The sequence below is a fragment of the Arachis hypogaea genome, chromosome 18, assembly GCF_003086295.3.
Source record: "Arachis hypogaea cultivar Tifrunner chromosome 18, arahy.Tifrunner.gnm2.J5K5, whole genome shotgun sequence".
NCBI classification, from domain to species: Eukaryota; Viridiplantae; Streptophyta; class Magnoliopsida; order Fabales; family Fabaceae; genus Arachis; species Arachis hypogaea.
In genome coordinates this window covers 8,451,152-8,471,560 of record NC_092053.1, presented here as the reverse complement: position 1 = coordinate 8,471,560, position 20,409 = coordinate 8,451,152, and the positions used below count along the sequence as shown (strand labels likewise).

The window sequence follows — 20,409 nt, the reverse complement described above, 5'->3', positions numbered from 1 at the left end:
TCCTCTGATAATGTTTGGAAACTCAGGTAGTACTAAGGTGGAAATGCAGTGACATTTGCATCAGTGGAATTACGTTATTTTTTACAAAAAGAGAGTTAAATATCTTAAATAATTGAAGGATAAAGTGTTATCTGCTGCGAAAAAAAAATATCTAAAATAATTGCATTTATGTTCGAGTTTTCTTTTTTAAACTTTGGCGGAAATATTAGAATTCTTACGAATTCGAAATTTTCTTTTTTTTGAAACTTTATCAACATTTTTTTTTTCTTCTTTCTTTGTCTTAGGAGGGGGTCCAGGTCCATCAGTTCTATAAAACTGGAAAAGAAACTATGTGTCTAGACACGGAAGATGTTACTTTTATAAATTTAAGGGCAAAATACCATAATAAGCCAACATCACTTCAAATTTACCTATATCAGCCAAAATGAAAATCGATTCAGCAATGAGCCAAATCGTATTTTAATGTAATTCGAACCAGGCTAGTTCGAACTGCATTTAGCAATAAATCGAACCAGGCCAGTTCGAATTACCAAGAAATAGTTGAAGGTAAATCGAACCAGGCTGGTTCGACTAGCATTGCATGTAATTCGAACCAAGCTAGTTCGAATTATAGGTGAATTAGGTCTTCAAGTAATTCGAACCACCCTGGTTCGAATTATTAGTGATTGCGCTATATAAGGAGTTCGAATCAGCCTCATTCGAACCATTCTCACCTTCCCCTACTCCATCAAATCTCAGAGAAAACGACCCAGATTCTCTCCGACAAAGACCTGAACGGAATACTCTGCTGATGGGGGACGATCCGGCACGGTTATATCGCTTGGACGGAGTTGCCCATATAGCTGGGGTCATCAACGAGGAGGTTAGTACGGAAATAACTTTGTTCTACCGGTACATGTGAGTTAGTGGTTTTGCATCGGGTTAGATGGTGGTTTATGTTAGTGGTTTATGTTGGTGGTTTATGTTGGTGGTTTATCTTAGTGGTTTATGTAAGTGGTTTACGTTAACGGTTTATGTTAGTGGTTTATGTTAGCGGTTTAGTTGTGGTGGTTTTATGTTAGATCTTTCATGTCAGTGGTTTATGCTGGTTTCTTATGTTAGTTGTTTATGCAAGTGGTTCTCGTTCTTGGATTTTTAAGCGGTCATATTTAGTACGATTTTTTGGTTTATCAATTATCGTGTTGATTATGTTTGTCACTGGTAATTAAGTTGGTTCTAATAATGCGGTTCATTTCTTCCGCAGCCTCAGCGATGCATCAGGAGCATGCGGCGGCAGCAGGGCATGCTCCTCGATGATAGATACGTTCCGTACCTGCAGATGGCAGGTCTTTACCATCTTGCAAGGCTGAACGATAGATGGTTCCGGTTGGACGAGACCCTTGTCAGTGCGTTCGTCGAGCGATGGCGTCCGGAGACGCACACATTTCATATGCCGTTCGGAGAGTGCACGATCACACTCTAGGACGTGGCATACCAGCTGGGTTTGCCAGTGGACGGGCGTTACGTCAGCGGCTGCCTATCAGAGTTCCAGATATACATCGAGGGTGGCCGTCCAGCCTGGGTTTGGTTCGAGGAGTTGCTTGGAGTGGTACCTCCTCCTAGCCAGGTTCAGAAGTACGCGGTCAACTGCAGCTGGTTTCAGGAGACTTTTGGTGAGTGCCCGGAGGGAGCTGATGAGGATACTGTGCGTCGATATGCCCGTGCGTACATCATGATGTTGTTGGGCACGCAGCTGTTTGCGGACAAGTCCGGCAACCGCATTCACATCAGATGGCTTCCGTTTGTAGCTAGGCTGGAGGAGATGGGGACCTACAGCTGGGGTTCTACAGCACTGGCATGGTTGTACCGGTGCATGTGCCGAGTGGCGAACAAAAATGTTATCAAGCTAGCGGGCCCACTTCAGCTACTTCAGCCATGGATTTTCTGGCGATTTCCTCGGTTTAGGCCTGCATGATTTGAGACGTTCAGCTAGCCATTGGCCTCGAGGTACTGTACTAAGCCTTGTCTATTTCAATTTACTATATATAACTACGTGTTCATTTATAATGTATTGGATACCCTAAGCACACATTTAAGTAGCGGTAAGACATGTGCATGATGCAGGTGGTCAGGTTACATCCCTTTCAGTAGCGAGAATGGTCCTAGAGTTCAGATGTGGAGGCTCTGGATAGACCGGTTGCAGGCTAGAGAGGTCAGTATGTTACTTAATAAGTTTCTTTATTTAACCACGCTTTACGAGTTGGGTTCATGAGTTGCCCTGACACTGTATAGTTCTTGGTGCAGTTTATCTGGATGCCGTACAGCAGCCCCGACGTACTTCAGGTCGTGCATCCCGAGGTTTTGGAGCCTCGGCATATGGTGCTGTGGCGGTCTGTTACGTCGCTTATCTACTTTGCCGTCATAGAATGGCATCAGATAGATAGGGTTCTTCCGCAGTTTGGAGGGGAGCAGCCCCGTCCACATCCCGCCCTGAACATCGACTTTCTGATGTCGAAGGACGGCAGAGGCGGCGATCGATGGTTCCCCCACCATTTGCAGAAGTGGCATCTCTATTGAGAGTCTCGTACGGAGAGCGTGCTGAGGTTCGATGTTGTTGCTGACCCTGGTCCGTCGCATGAGTTCCTGGAGTGGTGGAGTCAGCACGGGAAGAGGTTCTTGTCTTCGGATCCGCAGTTGGGGGATCCGAGAGCCGTTGCTATTCCTGTTGAGGCCTCACAGCGGGGAGCTGGGCGAGTTCCTGAGATGGATCGTCCTGACGACGTGCCGGACAGGCGGCGGGTTGAGAGGAGAGCTCGCGTGGGGACACGGCGTAGCCAGCGTGACTGGGGGTGGCTTGAGCGTGCTATGGAAGATGATGACGAGGCCGGCCCCGCTGGGGGTCGACGACGAGGCCAGCCTGGCAGAGGTAGAGGGCGTGTTGCGGTTCATGCCGCTACACCTGACCTTGAGGACGATGACGATGATCAGCATGGGCCCGAGGGCAGGGATGGTACAGGGGCGGCTGCAGTTGCTGGTGTTAGTACCCAGGATGGGGTGCACGGAGGTGAGTGGTATGGCTCAGGGATGGGTGACGGGGCTGAGCCTAGTGACGCTGGACTTGGGTCGGGACCTTTTGGACATTACTTTGTTGGAGTACCCGCCGACGACCAGCCTCAGCAGGACGGTACTCCATGGGTTATTCCCGGATCACAGTGGCAGGACTTCCTTGGCGCAGATACGCTTGACGCGGACTTCGGCAGTCCACGGTTTCTAGAGGAGATTACGGCTATCATGCAGGAGGACGAGCCGGGCAGGAGGCGTGCTCAGACCCCCGGCACGCAGGCACCCTTAGATGTTAATCTGAACGAGCCTGCTACGACACCTGTTGGTGACCAGTTTGGTTTGGGAGGTACCCCACCTTCCGCATACACCGCTGCATCAGAGTCTGTCGCCGGGCCGTCTGCCGCACCTGTCCATTTTACGCCACCCGCACAGCCTGCCCCGCATGAGGACGCGGATGAGATAGAGGATGAGGAGCCGTTTATCCGCAGAGGTCAGAGGCCACGGGTACCCCGTCGTTGTGGGACAGGCTCCCACTTGTTTAGATGATTTACTTTTCATGTATTTTGGACGTTACGGTTCATTCATGTATGATACCCATGTGGACTACTGTTGTTACTTTAGAGCTGTTTTTCCTTGTTGTTTCTTCATTTTATTGTACTTCAAAATCTGGTATTTACCTAGTGGATTGGTGAATATGTATTATTATTGAATCATATAACACTTTAGTTATCAACTTTTGCATTTATGGGATTTCTAGCTATACTCAAATTCAGAAACAACTTTTTCATTACTAGAAGGTAAAAAGATCAACAGATTACATAAGTCCTCTAACATAACATGTAACAGGAAAAATAAAAATCAATAAGCACTAACAGTAACAACATCGCTACTACTGGCCCCCCGTGTGAGACAATCCTCCAAGCTGTGGGCAACTCCGACGGGTGTGTCCGGGTTGGCGACAGAGGCCACACCTCTTTGGCCGGTTCGGATCTGCCTCGTCCATATTCGTCCGTATCCTAGTGGATCTCGGACGATCCTCTCTCGCACGCCTCTTGGCAGGGTCCGGAATCACGGTGGGCCCGTCGTAAGGTGGCCAGAAGCCCTCCGGTATCGGTGGTGTGAATCCCATCCGGTACACACTGAACACTGAACTAATCTGATACACGCTGTGAACATAAGAGGACCAGGTAACCCGTGAGTAGACGCAGCATGCAAGTGCATGCTGGCACGGGAAATGAAGCGCCTGGAAGTACCCGCAGTCACAGGTCCGAGAGGCAAGCGATACTTTGTAGGTACCCAGTGAGAAAGAACCCGTCGGAGTGGTCTCGGCTACGGTGAACTCGGAGTTATCCCGGTCATACAAAGTCACCGTGAAGCACCTGGCCGTCTTCAAGTTGGCCTCTATACACTTCACCAAGTACTGACTGAATTGTTGTCCGGTTCCCATCTGGGCCTCAGCCTCTCTCCCCTTGCGAACAAAGAGTTCCGCAAGCCTTCCGTATGTTGCCTTCACCAGAGAGCATACAGGGAGGTTTCTGACACCCTTCAGGATTGAGTTCACACACTCGGAGATATTCGTCGTCATGTGACCGAATCTTCGTCCCTCATTACGATGCTGAGTCCACAAGGAATAATCAATCCGGTTCGCCCACTCACACATCGCCGGGTCTTCAGACCGAAGAATATCAAACCAGTAATCAAACTCAACCTCGGCCTTGGCATATGCGGCATTCACTAGAAGCCTACGCGCGTCTTTGCCCTTGAAGGTAAGGGCAAAATTAGCCGCTACGTGTCGAATGCAGAATGCACGGTATGCAGATGGAGGTAACCAACCTCCGTCCGGAGCCTCAAGCGCAGCCTTGATGCCGTTATGCCTGTCCGATATAACCAGAAGACCGGGCTGCGGTGTCACGTGCTGTCGAAGGTGGGAGAGAAAGAATGACCAAGACTCTGCATTCTCACCTTCTACTAGTGCGAATGCAACAGGTAGAATGTTGGAGTTCCCGTCCTGTGCAATCGCGATGAGCAAAGTACCCCCGTACTTCCCATACAGATGGGTGCCGTCAATGCTAACTAGGGGCTTGCAATGGCGAAATGCCTGGATGAGCGGTGGAAACGTCCAGAAAAGTCTGTGGAAAAAAGCTTGAGACTCGTCTACTTGTCCACTAACTCGAACGGGGCTCGTCCGTAGGATTGCAACAGTACCGGGCATCGTCAACTGCACTCCCAAAACCCACCTGGGGAGCTCGTTGTATGACTCATCCCAGTCACCGTATACGAGGGCAATTGCCTTATGCTTCGCCATCCAGACCCTCCTGTAAGTCGGCCTAAACCCGAAGTGTGCTGCCGTGGCATTTAGGAGCACCTTGATGCTGACGGATGCATCAGCCCTAACCATTGGCATAATAAACACCGAAATCACATAATAATCCAAGCTCCTGTGGTCACTCGAGATGGAGGTCGCAAGACAAGTGTGAGGTCCATTGTAACGTTTGACCTCCCAAATGCCCTTGCGCTGCCGCAGACTCAGTCGTATCAACCATGTGCACCCATTCCCAAACTCAGAACACTTGCCCATATAACGGCAATGATCAGACTCCACAACCTTGTACTGTACCCCTCGCCGGATGCTGTAAGTCTTCACACTTAACAGGGCCTCATCTTTATCCTGAAATTGCTGACCAACCTGGAACTCTGTCAAACCAGCAGTCCCTTCAGCATCTCTAGCTCCGAATCCAACAGAGTGCCCTGCAACACCCTCTTGCCTCATGGCATCCAGGTCCAAAGAGGAAAAATGTGGTGGATACTGCTGTGTGCCAGAACTAGAACCACCGACCGCTAATGCAGGCTCAGTCGCTCCAACCTCGTCGCCGCTGTCATCCTCAATCATATCCGGCTCGACGTCGTCCTCCTCTACATCACCCAACACTCCGTCTCCGACGCCAACCGGTGGAACTCCCTGTAAAGCGTTCGGCAGAATATCAACTGATCCTACCACGTCGCCTACTCCATCATTGAGATCAACAGCAAAAGACGGGGAGGCGACTGGGTGGACCGCTGGCTCGTACACAGGGACGGACGAAGAAGCAAAGGCAGGCCTAGAACTGGAACCGGCTGCCGCGGCTTCAGTGGTGGCATTCCGGTTCGAACCCCCTGAGTTGGATACCACATCAACCAGCTTTGCCAACAACTCTGGTGTCCTCACCTCGGGAAACTGCCTCCGACATAGAAACATGACTTGCATGTCCTCATCACTACCAATCGTGAAACAATCATACTTCACGGTATCCTGCAAGACAGTGATTGGAATGCGATAGAAAAACTTCTTAACTCGCTTCGCACCTTCCAGACCAAGTTTCATCAGCACAGATCTAACAAGGTCATCATAGCTCGTCGTTGGTTTCACGACAATACAGAGAGGATCCTTATCTGTAAACTTCACACCGGAGCGAGTTTTTCTCTTAATGGATCCTCTGTGGTGAACCAAAACCACAAAACTCTCCTCACTAGCCATCTTACACCCTCTAATGAGAGCAACTCACGTTTACAACCATATATATACTGCACTGTCTACCACTAAATCGAACCGGACTGGTTCGAATTCGCCTTTGTGTAAGAACCAGCCTGGTTCGAATTACTTGATGCAACGTTTCCCCAATAATTCGAACCAACTTGGTTCGAATTATGTGCTGCAGTTTCTTTCTCTGTAATTCGAACCACCTTGGTTCGATTTACTTGAACTAACTTCTCTCCATGTAATTCGAACCACCTTGGTTCGAATTATTATTGAATGAAGTTCGAACCATGCTGGTTCGAATTATATAAATATAGGATTTGGCTCATTGTTGAAACGAATTTTATTTTGGCTCATTTAGGTAATTTGTAACTTTCTTTGGTTTATTCTAGTTTTTTTGCCTTAAATTTAATGCTACACAATTCTATTTTCGCTCTTTTTTTTTTTTGAATAAAAATAAAACTATATAAATATATATACATTTTTTGCCGTCTAAATTGGTCCTTTGTGACTTGAGGGAGCAAATGTTGTGATTGGTTGCTTTTTTAAAAGTTTTCTGATGTCAGATTATGTAACTCGGAAACACATGCATTGGTTTTTTTTAATTTAATTTTGATGGATGTTAATATAAGCTAACTTTACATGTATTTCAATTAGCATGAATGGTCAATTCTAAAAAGTTGGAGGTTATTGAAAGACGATATAAAATAGTTTATATTATTAGTGTATTAAAATTAAATTCTTTTAAATAAAAAAAGTTTTATCATTTTCTCATTGAATTATTAGTTATTATAGTAAAAGTATTCTCTAAATTTATTAACGACAATTGATAAAGTACCTTTTTTTTCCTTTAAATATATCAAAAGTTTTTTTTTTTAATTTTTAAATTTTATTTTAGGATAAAATATTAAATTGGTTACATTTGGGCCTAATCCGGTTTTGACTTTTAAGATTTAAAGTGTCTTATTTAAATCCAAAAAAGTTTCATTTAACTTTAATGTAGTCGTGCCGTGAAGTCAATATTAAATAATTAACGAAATTCAGTTTTTAGATATGGAAAATTTATATAACAAAACTTTTCAGTTGTCCAGGAGGTTACGATGGCTTTGTCCTCGTTGCCACTGATGAACTTTTCCGCGAAAAGCGAGTTCTCGACGATGTTCTTCATGTGCTTGAACCAAGGCCAATGGTTTGCGGTGATGCATCCGCTGCTGATCTGTGCCTCTCGAGTTTGTACCTCTTCTTTGAGGAAGGACATTAAGATTTGGTAGAACGGTGATGTTAATTAGGTTTATCAATTCATTCTCAATTAGGTCTTACTTGAATGTGTTCGATTTTAATATTGTACCTACTATTTGTTTTTAGATTCAATTATGTCCTTAGAAAAGTGAATTATGTAAATGTTGTAGGGATTAGTTTCAATTTTTGATGAGCTATTTTTTAGAGTGGATCATCGGTTCTATCCAAGACATTTATATTCTAATTTCAAGAAAAGATTTTCAAAACTCCAACTAAAACTCATGATTTGTAATTGATGGCAAGATAACATTAAATCACTTTTACAAACCTTAGAAATACAAATATGACGATTTAAACGTTAGGGACACAAATAGTATTTATCTCAAATATTGGAGACAAAAATGATACTTTACTCAAATATAAAAGTAAATAATTTTAAATATTTAAAATTTGTCATAAAAAGTAATATAGACAAAAATTAAACACCAACTCATAAGTATCATAAAATTGACCATATTTTAAATTTTTGATAAATTTTAAAAATAAAAATATATTTTAAAGTATTTACTCATTTTGATTTCCAAAAAATTTCATACCAAACATTATCGTCTCAACTAAAATTAATTAATCTGCGAGTCTCCAACATTTTATTCCGTGAGTCGTATTGGTCCCTGAGCCATTTTGCTTTGTTAAATCCTAACAAAACTGTCCAACGTGTAACATTTAGTGGGTGAGTTGGACATTAAGTGATACAAATCCAAGGGACAAATTGATCCCTAGGCTCTTGTGTGCCAAAAATACCTCATTTTTGTGCTTTTATAATCTTCTTCCTCATCTTCTAGCATCCAACGAAGAACCTCACTCTCCTAATTCACAAGAATCCTCCGCTCACTATTTCACATATCATATGACCATGGAAAGACCTTCCCTTCTTCATCTTTTTCCTCTTCCTTTTTTTGTCCACAATCTTTTTTAAAATAGCAATAAAAAAAATAATTAGTTTTTTTCTCTTTTTTTTAAATGCTAATCTCTGATGAAAGCAGAATTCTTAAGTTTATAAACATCCAATTTCAAAAGAGATTCACTTGTGAAGAATTCTGATCTTCCATTTGATAAAATGCCACATTCAGCCCCTGAATTCAAATTATTTTCCAACTTTGCCGTCTCTGATAATCCAATTTTATGACCAAGACCCATTGTCAAGATCACCATAAATTAATGTCTTTCTCTTTCTCTTCAACATCACCATCTTCGTATACTGCACTAGCTCCACCTCTCCTTCCACTGCCATATTAATCAGATTCAAAATTAATAAAATATAAAATATGCAGAGAAATTAATAAAATAAAAAAGAAAAAAAAGAAATGAGAACTTACGAGAAGAGCAACGAAGTAGAATAGAGGAATGGATCCTCTCCTCTTTTTTTTGACAATTAAGGGAGTAATCAATTGAAGGAGTAAAGTATAATCAATTTTAGTTAAAAATTAAAATGTCTGGTTAAGAATTTTTTGAAAATTAAAATAGGTAAATACTTTATATTTTATTTTAACAATAAAATTTTTTAAAAAATATTTTAAATGCAACAGAAAAAACAAAAAATACTTTTTTTTTTCTATAAGTGGGTAATGATTTTTGTAATTAACAAATTATTTATACATTTGATCCAAAATTTAAGAAAATATTTGGATAATTATCTTAAAAAGTGGTAATCCCTAACTTTTTTATTAGCCGGTAGAAAACAAAACAACACAAAATACCTACAACTTATACCCCAAACTGCTTTTTTTTTGGGGGGGCAAATACTCCAATCTGCTTAAGGCATGTCATAAAACAGCTGGTTCTCGCAGCACCAGAAATCGCAGGCCCACCCTAGAAGCCACCTACATGTTCTTACTATTTATATATCTATCGAATTAGAAAAGCATGGTGTCGGGCAATATTTTTGGTGTATGAATTCAATCATATTTTATCTCTATGGGATGCTATGTTGGGGCATACACAGATTTGGAGGAGGTTGCCCTGTACCACCTGTGTGTTATTTAACGGTAATAGCTAGCATGGTATGATAGTAAATATAAGACGAAAAATGAGAGTATTGGTGTATTCTTTTTGCTCTGACATTTTGTCTGCAGACTGTAGTGCATGCTTCACTTTAGAACAACAAATGGAGCGGCTGTGGCAGCGCTATATGATTGAATTACATATTCATTGCACGAATTAGTACAACAAAAATTATCATAGCTGTGCAACATTCCTTGATCATATGGGTTTTTATATAGCCGTCTCCAGTGCCGTCACGTGTAAAGCCACCCATGCTAACATCAACACACCACATATATATCCTCGTTACCAAATTCCAAGCCTCTAAGTATATTTTTTACCGTAATTCCACATATACCCCCTCCCTTTTTTCGTTTCCTTTGCAAATCATTTCATACTCATGCCCATTCAAATGATATGTGAATGGATTCGTTATGTAAGAATAAATCAAAGTAATTGTGTTTATATGTATTATTATATAATTAATATTGTAACGGACCTGCTGTATAGAATTAAAAGAGATTAAATGAAGTGTAATGAAGCTAGATAATAAAGATGTTATTGGAAGGAGGGAATGAAACCCCGCCCATAAACTCCTAGTAAGAAATTAAAATATATAAAGAAAAGAAGTAGAAACGAGCATGCATGAGTACGGAGAGCAGAGCAGCGCCCATCACATATATAACAAACAAAGAAACAAACTAAATGAGAGAGAGAGAGCCAGCTGTATATGAAAGGTAATTCCCTCACCTCTAACCTCTCATCCAATTCCTCCACTCCACGTGTCTCTCCAATGTATATAAATGAAGAGACAATTTGGAGTCTCCAATTTGGCAATTGATGATATCCATGGAGCCCTACAGCATAGACCCCATGTTTTCAGGAATGAGCCTCCAATCACTCCTAAACCTCAACCCCTCCCTCCTCTCCTTCCTCACCGACCACCCTCCACAACCACAACTACCAAACCACCTCACTCTTCACCCCACTCTTGAACCCTACTTCAACTTCATCCCAAAACGCCCCCGCCTCACCTACTCTTCGTGTTCATCATCGTCATCGTCTCCGCCGTCCTCCCTCCGCGCAAAACCCCTTCCTCCGAAGAGCAACTTTGCTCGCCAGAGGAGGCAGAAGCTCAGCGAGAAGACTCGCTGCCTCCAGAAGTTGATGCCATGGGACAAGAAGATGGATCAGGCCACACTTTTCGAACAAGCCTACAGCTATGTTAAGTTCTTGCAGGCTCAGGTCTCCGTTCTTCAATCCATGCCCTACCACGCACCACCGTCACCCTCCTTCAACAATGGCGGCGGCTGTGTGTTCGGGTTCGGCGACTTGGAGAGGCTGAACAGGAACCAGTTGCTGCAGGTGCTGGTGAACTCTCCGGTGGCGCAGACGGTGATGTCGTCGAAGGGTTTGTGCGTCTTCTCAATGGAGCAGTTAGGGTTGCTGACGAAACTCTCGGAGCGGAGGCTTCTCCTTCAGAATATGAACGCCAACATGAACATGGTGTCTGATTCAAAACCTTTCTTCAACTAACTTTTTGGATTGTGTGAATATGGCGTCATTCCTATTCTGCTTCTGCTTCTGCTTCCGTTTTGTCGTTTTAACTTTTTGTTGCTGCTAACTGTGTGTTCACTCTCGATCAGTTTCTGTCATGCCGTTTCAATTTTCTTTTTGTCGTTTACTTATTAATTAGAGTCTCTTTCTCTTGGGGTATTGTGCCGTATGTTAATACTACTTGGTTAGACTTATTAGAGATTTACATGATGATCATGGTGAGTGGCTCGTGCGTTTGATTTTTTTATTATTGCATGCGGTTAAGAATTACTTCGTAATAACAACTAAATTATTACCGTACAATCTTACTCGTTACTACAATCGTTAGTGACTATCGGTTCACACGGATAATCATTTGTTAAATTAAGTATATAATAACTCTGATTTCAATGATGTTAAGTATATACTAAATTAAGATTAACAATTATTATAAAATATATATATTTATACATAAATATATAATAATTAATTTTAGTTATTAATTTTATTATATAAACAACGTTTTTGTTTTGAATTTTCCTGTTTAATAAGCGTCCCTGTTTCTATTCCTTATATTATAATATAATTATATAATCCTTTTTATTTTGAACAAAGTGTAAACTGTTCAAGTGTTCCGCCAAAAAATTTAGATATTAAGATAGAAGAATGATATATTTTAACATTGTAATTTTTGTTGTGTTTTTTAAATTTTGGAAAGTATACAAATCAAACTTTTCAATTTATGTTTAAAAAATTAAAAAAATTTGGGGTACTCTGATTTGTGTTTAAAAAATTAAAAAAAAATTGATGTACTCCAAATTTTTTTAATTTTTTAAACACGAATCGGAGGGTCCGAGTACACAAATTCGATGATCTGATTTTTGTACTTAAAAATTGGACGGTCTAATTTCTGTATTAAAAATTTGACTGTTCGATTTTTACTCCTTAAATTAAATATCCCACATTTTAAAAAAAATACTACACGAGTTCATAATTAAAAAAAAATACCATTGTTAATCCAATATTAAAAATAAAAATGTGTAAATGTTCATTTGGAAATTGTTTTAGAATTTTTTTTATTTATAATTTTCTAATCAATTAGATATTATTTAAATATGTTCTTTTATTCAAGTTTTAAAAGAGAGAAAATAAAAAATAAATAATTTTTTTGATTTTTTGAACAATTAATAGTCTAATATGTAAAAGTTAATATTTAAATTAATTAAATAATAATTAATTTTTAAAAAGATTGAATAAAGACGGAAAGTTAAAAAATAACTAGTATTTTTCTTCCTAAAAACCGGTGCTAATTATTTGAAGCGTCACCATAAAAAAAAATTATGCAACAGTTTCTAATGATATTACAAGACTTGAATCACTGACACCTTCTTATTCTTCCTACTTAAACCTTTTTTTTTTCAATTTTTTTCGTTCATTTATTGCTTTTTAAATTTATACCAAGCATCTTGTTTCCTTTGCTAGTGATTTACAAATGATTTATCATGTGGCTTGGTGTTTTTGAATTTATTAGACCCTATTTTAGTATTCGACTTACTTATTTCCTTCTTTTTTTTTCTTTTTTTTATTAAAAGATTAATTTTAATAAATAAAATAATTTCAAACATGTATTTAAATAATTAATATTATATCAGTAAAAATGATTAATTTTCATATTAATTATATAAATGAACATTCAAAAAAATAATAATTGAACCACCATTAATACATCATAATTAATAAATGAACATTAAAAAAAATAGAATTGAACCACCATCAATACATCATAATTAAACTCTAGTGATTTTGTATATTCAATATTTTGGTATATAGAAATTCAAAATTTTGGTTGGGTGAAATCTTTTAAGAGTTTTGTAGTATTACTTTTTGTGTATAAAAAGGTTTTTTAAGTATATAATATGAATTTAATTTTTATATATAATTAATAATAAAAAATTTTACACAATAATTAATTATGAATTATTAAATTAATAAAAATAATTAATATTTAACATTCTTACTTAAAAAATTATTTAAGCACATAAATTTAACTAAATAAATATATAAAATTATTTACCATATCAAAATTAAACTCACATAATAAATTATAAAGGTGGCATGATTTTATATGGAAGGCCCAACAGTCAGAAATGGGCTGTTTTACGTGTACCCCAACCAAAAAGAAGCTAATGCTAGTTCTCCATTTCGCTAATAAAAATCTAGCAAACAAATAAAGAAGTATATGCTAGTTAAGTATTTTATTGTTTAGATTTGTAGGTTTAACTTCAAATTTTGTTTGAAATCGATATATGTATAAGGCTGGATCTTCGTTATCAATTAAATTCTGCTGAATAATAATACAAAAAAAAAGTAAATGTAAAAAGTTGACACATTTCAATTTAGAGAATTCTTTAATTTGCATGTTTAGACATTAACAAACATGGGAAATAATGTTTGTAAGACTTAATAACTATTGTCCCGAAGTTATTTACTTGTCATGCAAGTAACATAATAATGTAGAACTATAACACAAAATAACGCTTAGAATAAAGTTATTTACTAATTTGTTGTCATCAACACATACAGTTCAGTGTTACTTACGACATTACAGACACCTCACTTATATTCTTGGCTTTAACGGTGATGCCTTACCTCACGTGGTCATGTGATGCCATTTCATTGGTTCTTTGATTAAATAGGGAAAAAAAAAAAAAAAACAATAATAATGGTAAAGAAAAAACAAAAAACTTACCTGAGATTATGAGAGTGAGACACATTGGCAACTTTAGCAACTTTTATGACATTTGATTAACAAAAATATTATGTATAAAAAAAATCATTCAAATTATATTTATATATATTCATACATATTAATTTATATATTTTTAATTAAATAACTAATTATTAAATATATAATTAAACTTGAATGTGAAAGAGATAATCTATTTTTTTTATAACTTCTAAAGGTTAAAATGATTTATTTTAGTTTTTTGACCCCATATTATAAGGTGGATCTCGAAAAATATGAAGGATCTTCTCCCACACCATACATACGACTTTCTAAAAAAAAAAATTCTAGTTTTAATAAATTAAAAAAAAATTAAGAACCATAGCATTTCGTGATTTATTCTTAAATCCACTTTAATTCTCTATAAACTAATAATTTTAGACAATTTCGCTCAATAAGAAAATAAGAATCTAACCTGTGGAACTTAAGAAATGATGGAATGGAAGAAAAAAACTAAAAAAAATAAGTAAAATAATAGAATAATTAAATTTATAATAATAAAATAATCAAACTTATTTATTATAGTATAATAAATTTTTTTGAGATGCTAAATACGTATTTTATAATTGATTAATAATTAATTTTTATTATATACATAGTTACATACCATAATTGACTAATCAATTGATTGATTTAATATATTTTGACTTATTTTATTTTTATCTCTCACTACGCTTTTTTTTTTTTTTTATTAATTGATGTATCGATTTTACAATTGTGCTTATAGCAACTAGCAAGAAATAAAATATCAAACCCCATAAAAGGAGAATAAATTAATAGTATAAAGAAAGCACGTATTAAAATTTAGAACACAATCATTACAAATTTACACACTGATTATTTAGGATAATATACGGCGGTATATAAATGTATGTAGATGTGGATATTAGATTTATACCTATAGCCACGCATGCTATATACTATGAGCTGGTTTATACCCTACTTTCCTTGCACTCTATTGAACGAATCCAGCACCCCGGAGAAGAAAAAAATAAGACACAAAAGCATATTAAAGTTTATTTGTACAGTTTGGACAAAAGAAACTTTTCCCACTTGTTTCAACTTCTTCTTACTCTTCATGTATATAAATATTATTGCCCCCTACGTATCTTTTCACTCCACTATACTATTTTCCAATTAGTACTTGCCAAGAAGCAAACCAAAAACAGACAGCTAAATTCGTCCACAACAATGGCCCCTACTAGATCAACAGGAATTTTTCTTTGTCTCCTGATTATAATCATGGATGTTGCAGCTGGGATTCTTGGCATAGAGGCTGAAATTGCACAAAACAAGGTATGCTGTGAGATATATAGTTATATATATAGATTTTTTAATGTTGTATTTGGTAACTGTCTGTTAGAAATATAATCATTTATGTTACTTTCTCTTATCAATTTAAGTTTTTGAAATGAGTGATTTTATAATATAGAATTTGACTTTTGATAAACTTTAAAGGTGAAAAAATAAGTATCACATAAATAAAAAGAGGAAAAAAAGACTTACGAAAAAATTAAATAAACCCAACAGGAGATCTTACCTTTTCCTTTCAGTTTAAACTTTTGGAACGAGTAATTTCATAACACTGATACAAAATGAATATAAAATACAAAATCATAAGAATTTTTACCTCATCAAAATAAGTTTCTACGTCACAATATTACTATAAACATATAAAAAGTGTATTCAAATTAAAGGACTACCTACTTTAATACATTGAAGTAAATGTTAATTAAGAGACAACAATGATTGTGTTTGATAAACAGGTTCAGCACTTAAAATTGTGGCTATTTGAGTGTAGAGACCCAAGTCAGAAGGCCTTTCAAATGGGGTTGGCCGCAGCCATACTTTTGGGGCTAGCCCATGCTATAGTCTGTTTAATGGGTGGCTTAAGTTGCCTTTGTTCTCAACAAGGGATTAATAGGGCTTCTTCAAACAAGCAAATTTCCATGCTTTGCCTTGTTTTAGCATGGTAATGTCTCTCTAGCTCCACACCACTTGATTTAGAGTTGTATTATTTGTATTCACTTCTTTGTTTATTTCTCGGCATGATATACTAAGGACTAATCTGTCGAGCTTGCAATTTTGTCGAAATCGGCCCAATATAAAATAAAATAAGTATACAAGTGTTTATTGAAACCATATTTTTGTTGGTCAGGATTGCATTGGCTGTTGGAATGATCTTGCTGGTGATAGGGACAAAATCAAACCACGGTTCAAACGGTTCTTGTGGATTTTCACACCATCACTTCTTGTCCATTGGTGGCATTTCTTGTTTTGTTCATGGCCTATTCTCAGTTTTATATTACGGTTCTGCCACCGCCACATTTAATTAAGTAGTGTGTAAGATAATTTCTCGAGTGCTTTATTGCTTTTGATGAGAGTTTGTTTATCTCTCTCTCTATATATATGGCAAATGTGTCCAAGCCATTCATGCTAGGAAATTAAAGAAAAGATGCAACTTTTTAGGTATCTTGTATGTCTCTCGCTATTAAATTCATTTTTAGTTATTAATTCGTTCTTTTATATCCAATGAATTTGTTGTAATTGTAGCAAAGAGATTAAGTAAAAACTCGTCACAATAAAATGTACTTTTTTCTTACATATTTTTTAAAGATTCTTTTATTTATATATATGTTAGCATCTTAATTTTCAAGAAATAAGAGAAATACTGAACAATCTTCATTCAAGGATGAGGATTATTGATAAAAATGACTAGGCCACTAGGGGAAAAAAAGAGTAAAACAAGAACAAATGGATTACTTGTCAAATAAATCATCTAAAAATTTTCTGTAGTTAAAATTTTAGACTCACCATCAATCGTGTAGGGATAGATAGAGTACCCGTGGAAAGAGGTAATGCTGCCATTGGTAAATAGCATGGCATTGTTGAAACAATCCCGCTACGTTACTAACAGCATTTCTGCCAACTTCTGCTAACTCTTATTTATAATTGTATTTAATGGAAGTGTCTTTGTGGATGTGTCTAATAAAAATATCTTTTTTATGGCTGTGTTTAATAGAAGTGTCTTTATAGATATATTTTTTGGATGTATCTCTTTATATATGTGTTTAAAATATAATAATTAATTATTGTTGGTAATAAGTTGGCAGATAATATATGTTGGTACCCTATACTTTTCCTTGTTGAAATAATATAACAGATTCATTTAAAAAAAAAATTACTGATAACATTGTTATAATCGTTTTGTAAGTAGCTTCTACTAATTTAGTAAAACCTTTTCAGGATTTAAAAACTGTCACATAAATTAAATTTTCTTATTTTGAGTGGGCTATGTAATTATTTATATCCTTTATCAAATTTCTTTAATCTTGTGTCGTTTATCATGATTCATGATTGGATGTCGATTATGGAAATTAAATATAAAAAACACATTATTTATATTTATATATGTGTGTAAAACGAAATTTCTAAAATCTTTTAAAAACACAGTTAACTTTGAATGGTATTATTAGAAGGATGCTGCTGATAGTAACTACACTGAAGATTGAACTAAACGTCCCAGATAAAGGTAACAAAGATTACATGTTACAACATAATTAAGAGCAAAATGTGTATCCTCACTCATTTTGGATTATTGTTTAAGTTGAACTAAAGTTTTATGTTCTAATAACATTCAAATAAATTAAGAATAAATATTTAAAGTGATATTAATAAATTGAGGTAATAAACAATTTTAGTTAGTCAAATATATGTAAGACAAACAAATAAACAACTTCGCTCTAATGATATGTTTAACCAGTAATTAAGAATAGCTCGTAACTTTTTATTTGCATTAGTTATTGAAAAAATTGTAATAACGGAGAGTCTTAATTTATTTTATTAATCATTTTTTATATTTAAAAGCATAAATGTTTATACGTATATATTATTTTTTGAAAATATGAAAAAAAAGAGATACAAAATTTTCGTCCATTCGAAGTTAAAAAGAATAAATGAAGCACAAATAGTAGTAGTCTTAAATTCAAGAAATGTTAGAAGACAATATTATTTTTGCTCATCACTTTTAGCTATTAATTTAATTTTTTTAGTTTAATAATTTAACAATATACTTTAATTTATATTTTTAAATATCGATGACTAATTGATAATTTAAAATAATATATTCTAATAATTCTTTAGCATTCTTGGTTTGGGACGTATGCATGGCATGGTTAAATAAATGGGATACTAATATAGAAACACTTGAAAACATATTATTATCACCCTTTTTGAAATTTAAACTAACTACCCAACAATTTTTTTCATTTCAAACCTTTTTCTCCTATCCAATCAGTCCAACTCACGAAAATCCAATTTTCAGCTGCAAATTTCTTCGTTATTGCCTTCGCAATAAACATTTAATTGTTACTGCGCATGCACTTAATTAACTTTAATATAGGCTTTCTCAGTCAGATTACACGCTTCCAAACACTAAGCATCAATGTCAAGTGTTGCATATTATTGAAGGGTCAACCTATGGTCATGGTTCACTATAACACTTCTGGCAGTTAACAGCGATTCTGGAGTAATATTGTGGTAGTTTTGAACTGTCGCTAAATATTTTACGGTGGTTAAATAACTACTGAAAGATAAGTCGCGGACAAACAATTAGCGACGATTTATGCTAACGGCTAGAATAACCGCCGCGTAATATGAATTAGTTTTGTGATAGTTTTTATCCGCTGCCAAAGCTGGTAGCCAAAATGTCTATCAATTTTGTGGCGGTTTGTAACCGCCGCTAAATAGCAGATAAACGAAAACAACATTCGTTTTGCGGCGATTTAGAACCGTCGCCAGATTCAGTATTCCGGTTACTTTTTCATTATTTTGCCTCTTTTATTTTGTCTGTTTTTCCAACTTTAGTTTATTAGAAATTAATTAAATTAAATAACTTTTAACAAAATAAAAAAACAAAATACCATAAGGAACTTAATTATATATACGGAAACATAATATATATGATGAAATTGTCTTAAGTGCACAATTCCTTATAAATTAAAATCAGATAATTTTAAGAAAATAAACATTAAACACTAAAACAAATTAAATTCAAAAGTATCTAATTCCATTGACTGAAAGTCATTATTTTTGCTGCAGGTCATGATTGCCAGAAGAAGATGGCCTTGCGCGCGATGAAGTCGGTGTACTCCCCAAAGAATCCAGCTTTGCAGTAACATCAGGTGGCAAATTGTCTCCTTGCTGTCGGATTAGATATCTCAAAAGCTTCTCCATCGTCTGTCTGTTCGCATTCTCTTCTGCTGCCCCAGCCTTTAATTCTGCAATCGTCCTCTGATACTCTTCAATTTGCACACCAGAATTCGACGGTTGTGCAGCAGCGTTACCAAAAACTTGGGAGGGACATGGTCCAACACTTAGGTAGCGTTTGTTTTGAGGTACTGAGACAGAGACTGAGAGACTGAGACTCAGTATCATGTTTGTTAGTTCAGAGACTGGTACTAAAATTTCTGTCTCTGTCTCTAAAATTTCAGTATTTCAGTACCTCAAAAAAGTAGGGACACAGGGGACTGAAATTTTTAGAGATGGAGACTAAAACTTTAATAACATTTTATACCTAAAATACTTTCATTTCAATTAATTAATTCTAATTTTACCCTTTGTGCAAATTAAATTAGAGTTTTATTCTTGTTTCAATTCCTGTCTCCCATTTTGCACCAAACAGAATACTGAGATTTATTTCAATCCCTGTCTCTTAGTCTCTGTCTCTCAGTCTCAGTCTTTCCGTCTCTGTCTCTCCACCAAACGCTACCTTAAGGCACGAGCTCATCCTGGGTGCTCATTTCCAAGAACTTATGCTAGCGAATCATTTTGTGAAAACTACTTAGAGGATTTATCTTGACTCTCAATATTTGCAATTACTTTCTACATATATACAAGAAATAGGATTATAATGATTAAAAATTAGCATGATATATACAATAAGAGAAGTTGAAATTTTTCAAACATTACTTACACCAACAACACGCGCATCGGTATAGATATAGGAGCCATTTTTTTATGAGAGATGATCCATAACTCTCCTCTACTAATGGGCCTTCCTTGTACTTTCTCCTATAACATTGATATCGACACAATCATATAAATAACACCACCATATTTAGGAAAATGAAGCAAAATCTTAAAACAAATAATTATTTATTACCTTTTCGTTTTTTCGTCTTGTCAATATTTTGGAGCCCCCAGTATGTGTGTAAACGATTTAAAGCGTTTTGTTTACACTTTTTCTATGAAC

At 36.3% G+C, this 20,409-nt stretch overlaps 3 protein-coding genes across 3 annotated transcripts; all 3 read left to right on the top strand.

Annotated features, from left to right (window-relative positions):
- The first annotated feature begins 248 nt into the window (after window positions 1–248).
- Window positions 249–3,775, top strand: LOC140181637 (uncharacterized). The gene is made up of 4 exons (XM_072225759.1): window positions 249–862; window positions 1,244–1,986; window positions 2,104–2,191; window positions 2,284–3,775. The coding sequence occupies exon 4, from the start codon at window positions 2,743–2,745 to the stop codon at window positions 3,586–3,588; it is 846 nt and encodes a 281-aa protein (XP_072081860.1). The 5' UTR covers window positions 249–862; window positions 1,244–1,986; window positions 2,104–2,191; window positions 2,284–2,742; the 3' UTR covers window positions 3,589–3,775.
- A 6,893-nt stretch (window positions 3,776–10,668) lies between these two features.
- Window positions 10,669–11,608, top strand: LOC112771750 (transcription factor bHLH117). The gene has a single exon (XM_025816561.3). The coding sequence runs from the start codon at window positions 10,676–10,678 to the stop codon at window positions 11,369–11,371; it is 696 nt and encodes a 231-aa protein (XP_025672346.1). The 5' UTR covers window positions 10,669–10,675; the 3' UTR covers window positions 11,372–11,608.
- A 3,547-nt stretch (window positions 11,609–15,155) lies between these two features.
- On the top strand, window positions 15,156–16,762 carry LOC112771553 (protein VASCULATURE COMPLEXITY AND CONNECTIVITY). Its single transcript, XM_025816327.3, has 3 exons — window positions 15,156–15,452; window positions 15,923–16,128; window positions 16,315–16,762. Exons 1-3 carry the CDS (start codon window positions 15,348–15,350, stop codon window positions 16,490–16,492), a joined length of 489 nt encoding a protein of 162 aa, XP_025672112.1. The 5' UTR covers window positions 15,156–15,347; the 3' UTR covers window positions 16,493–16,762.
- The last annotated feature ends 3,647 nt before the right edge of the window (window positions 16,763–20,409 follow it).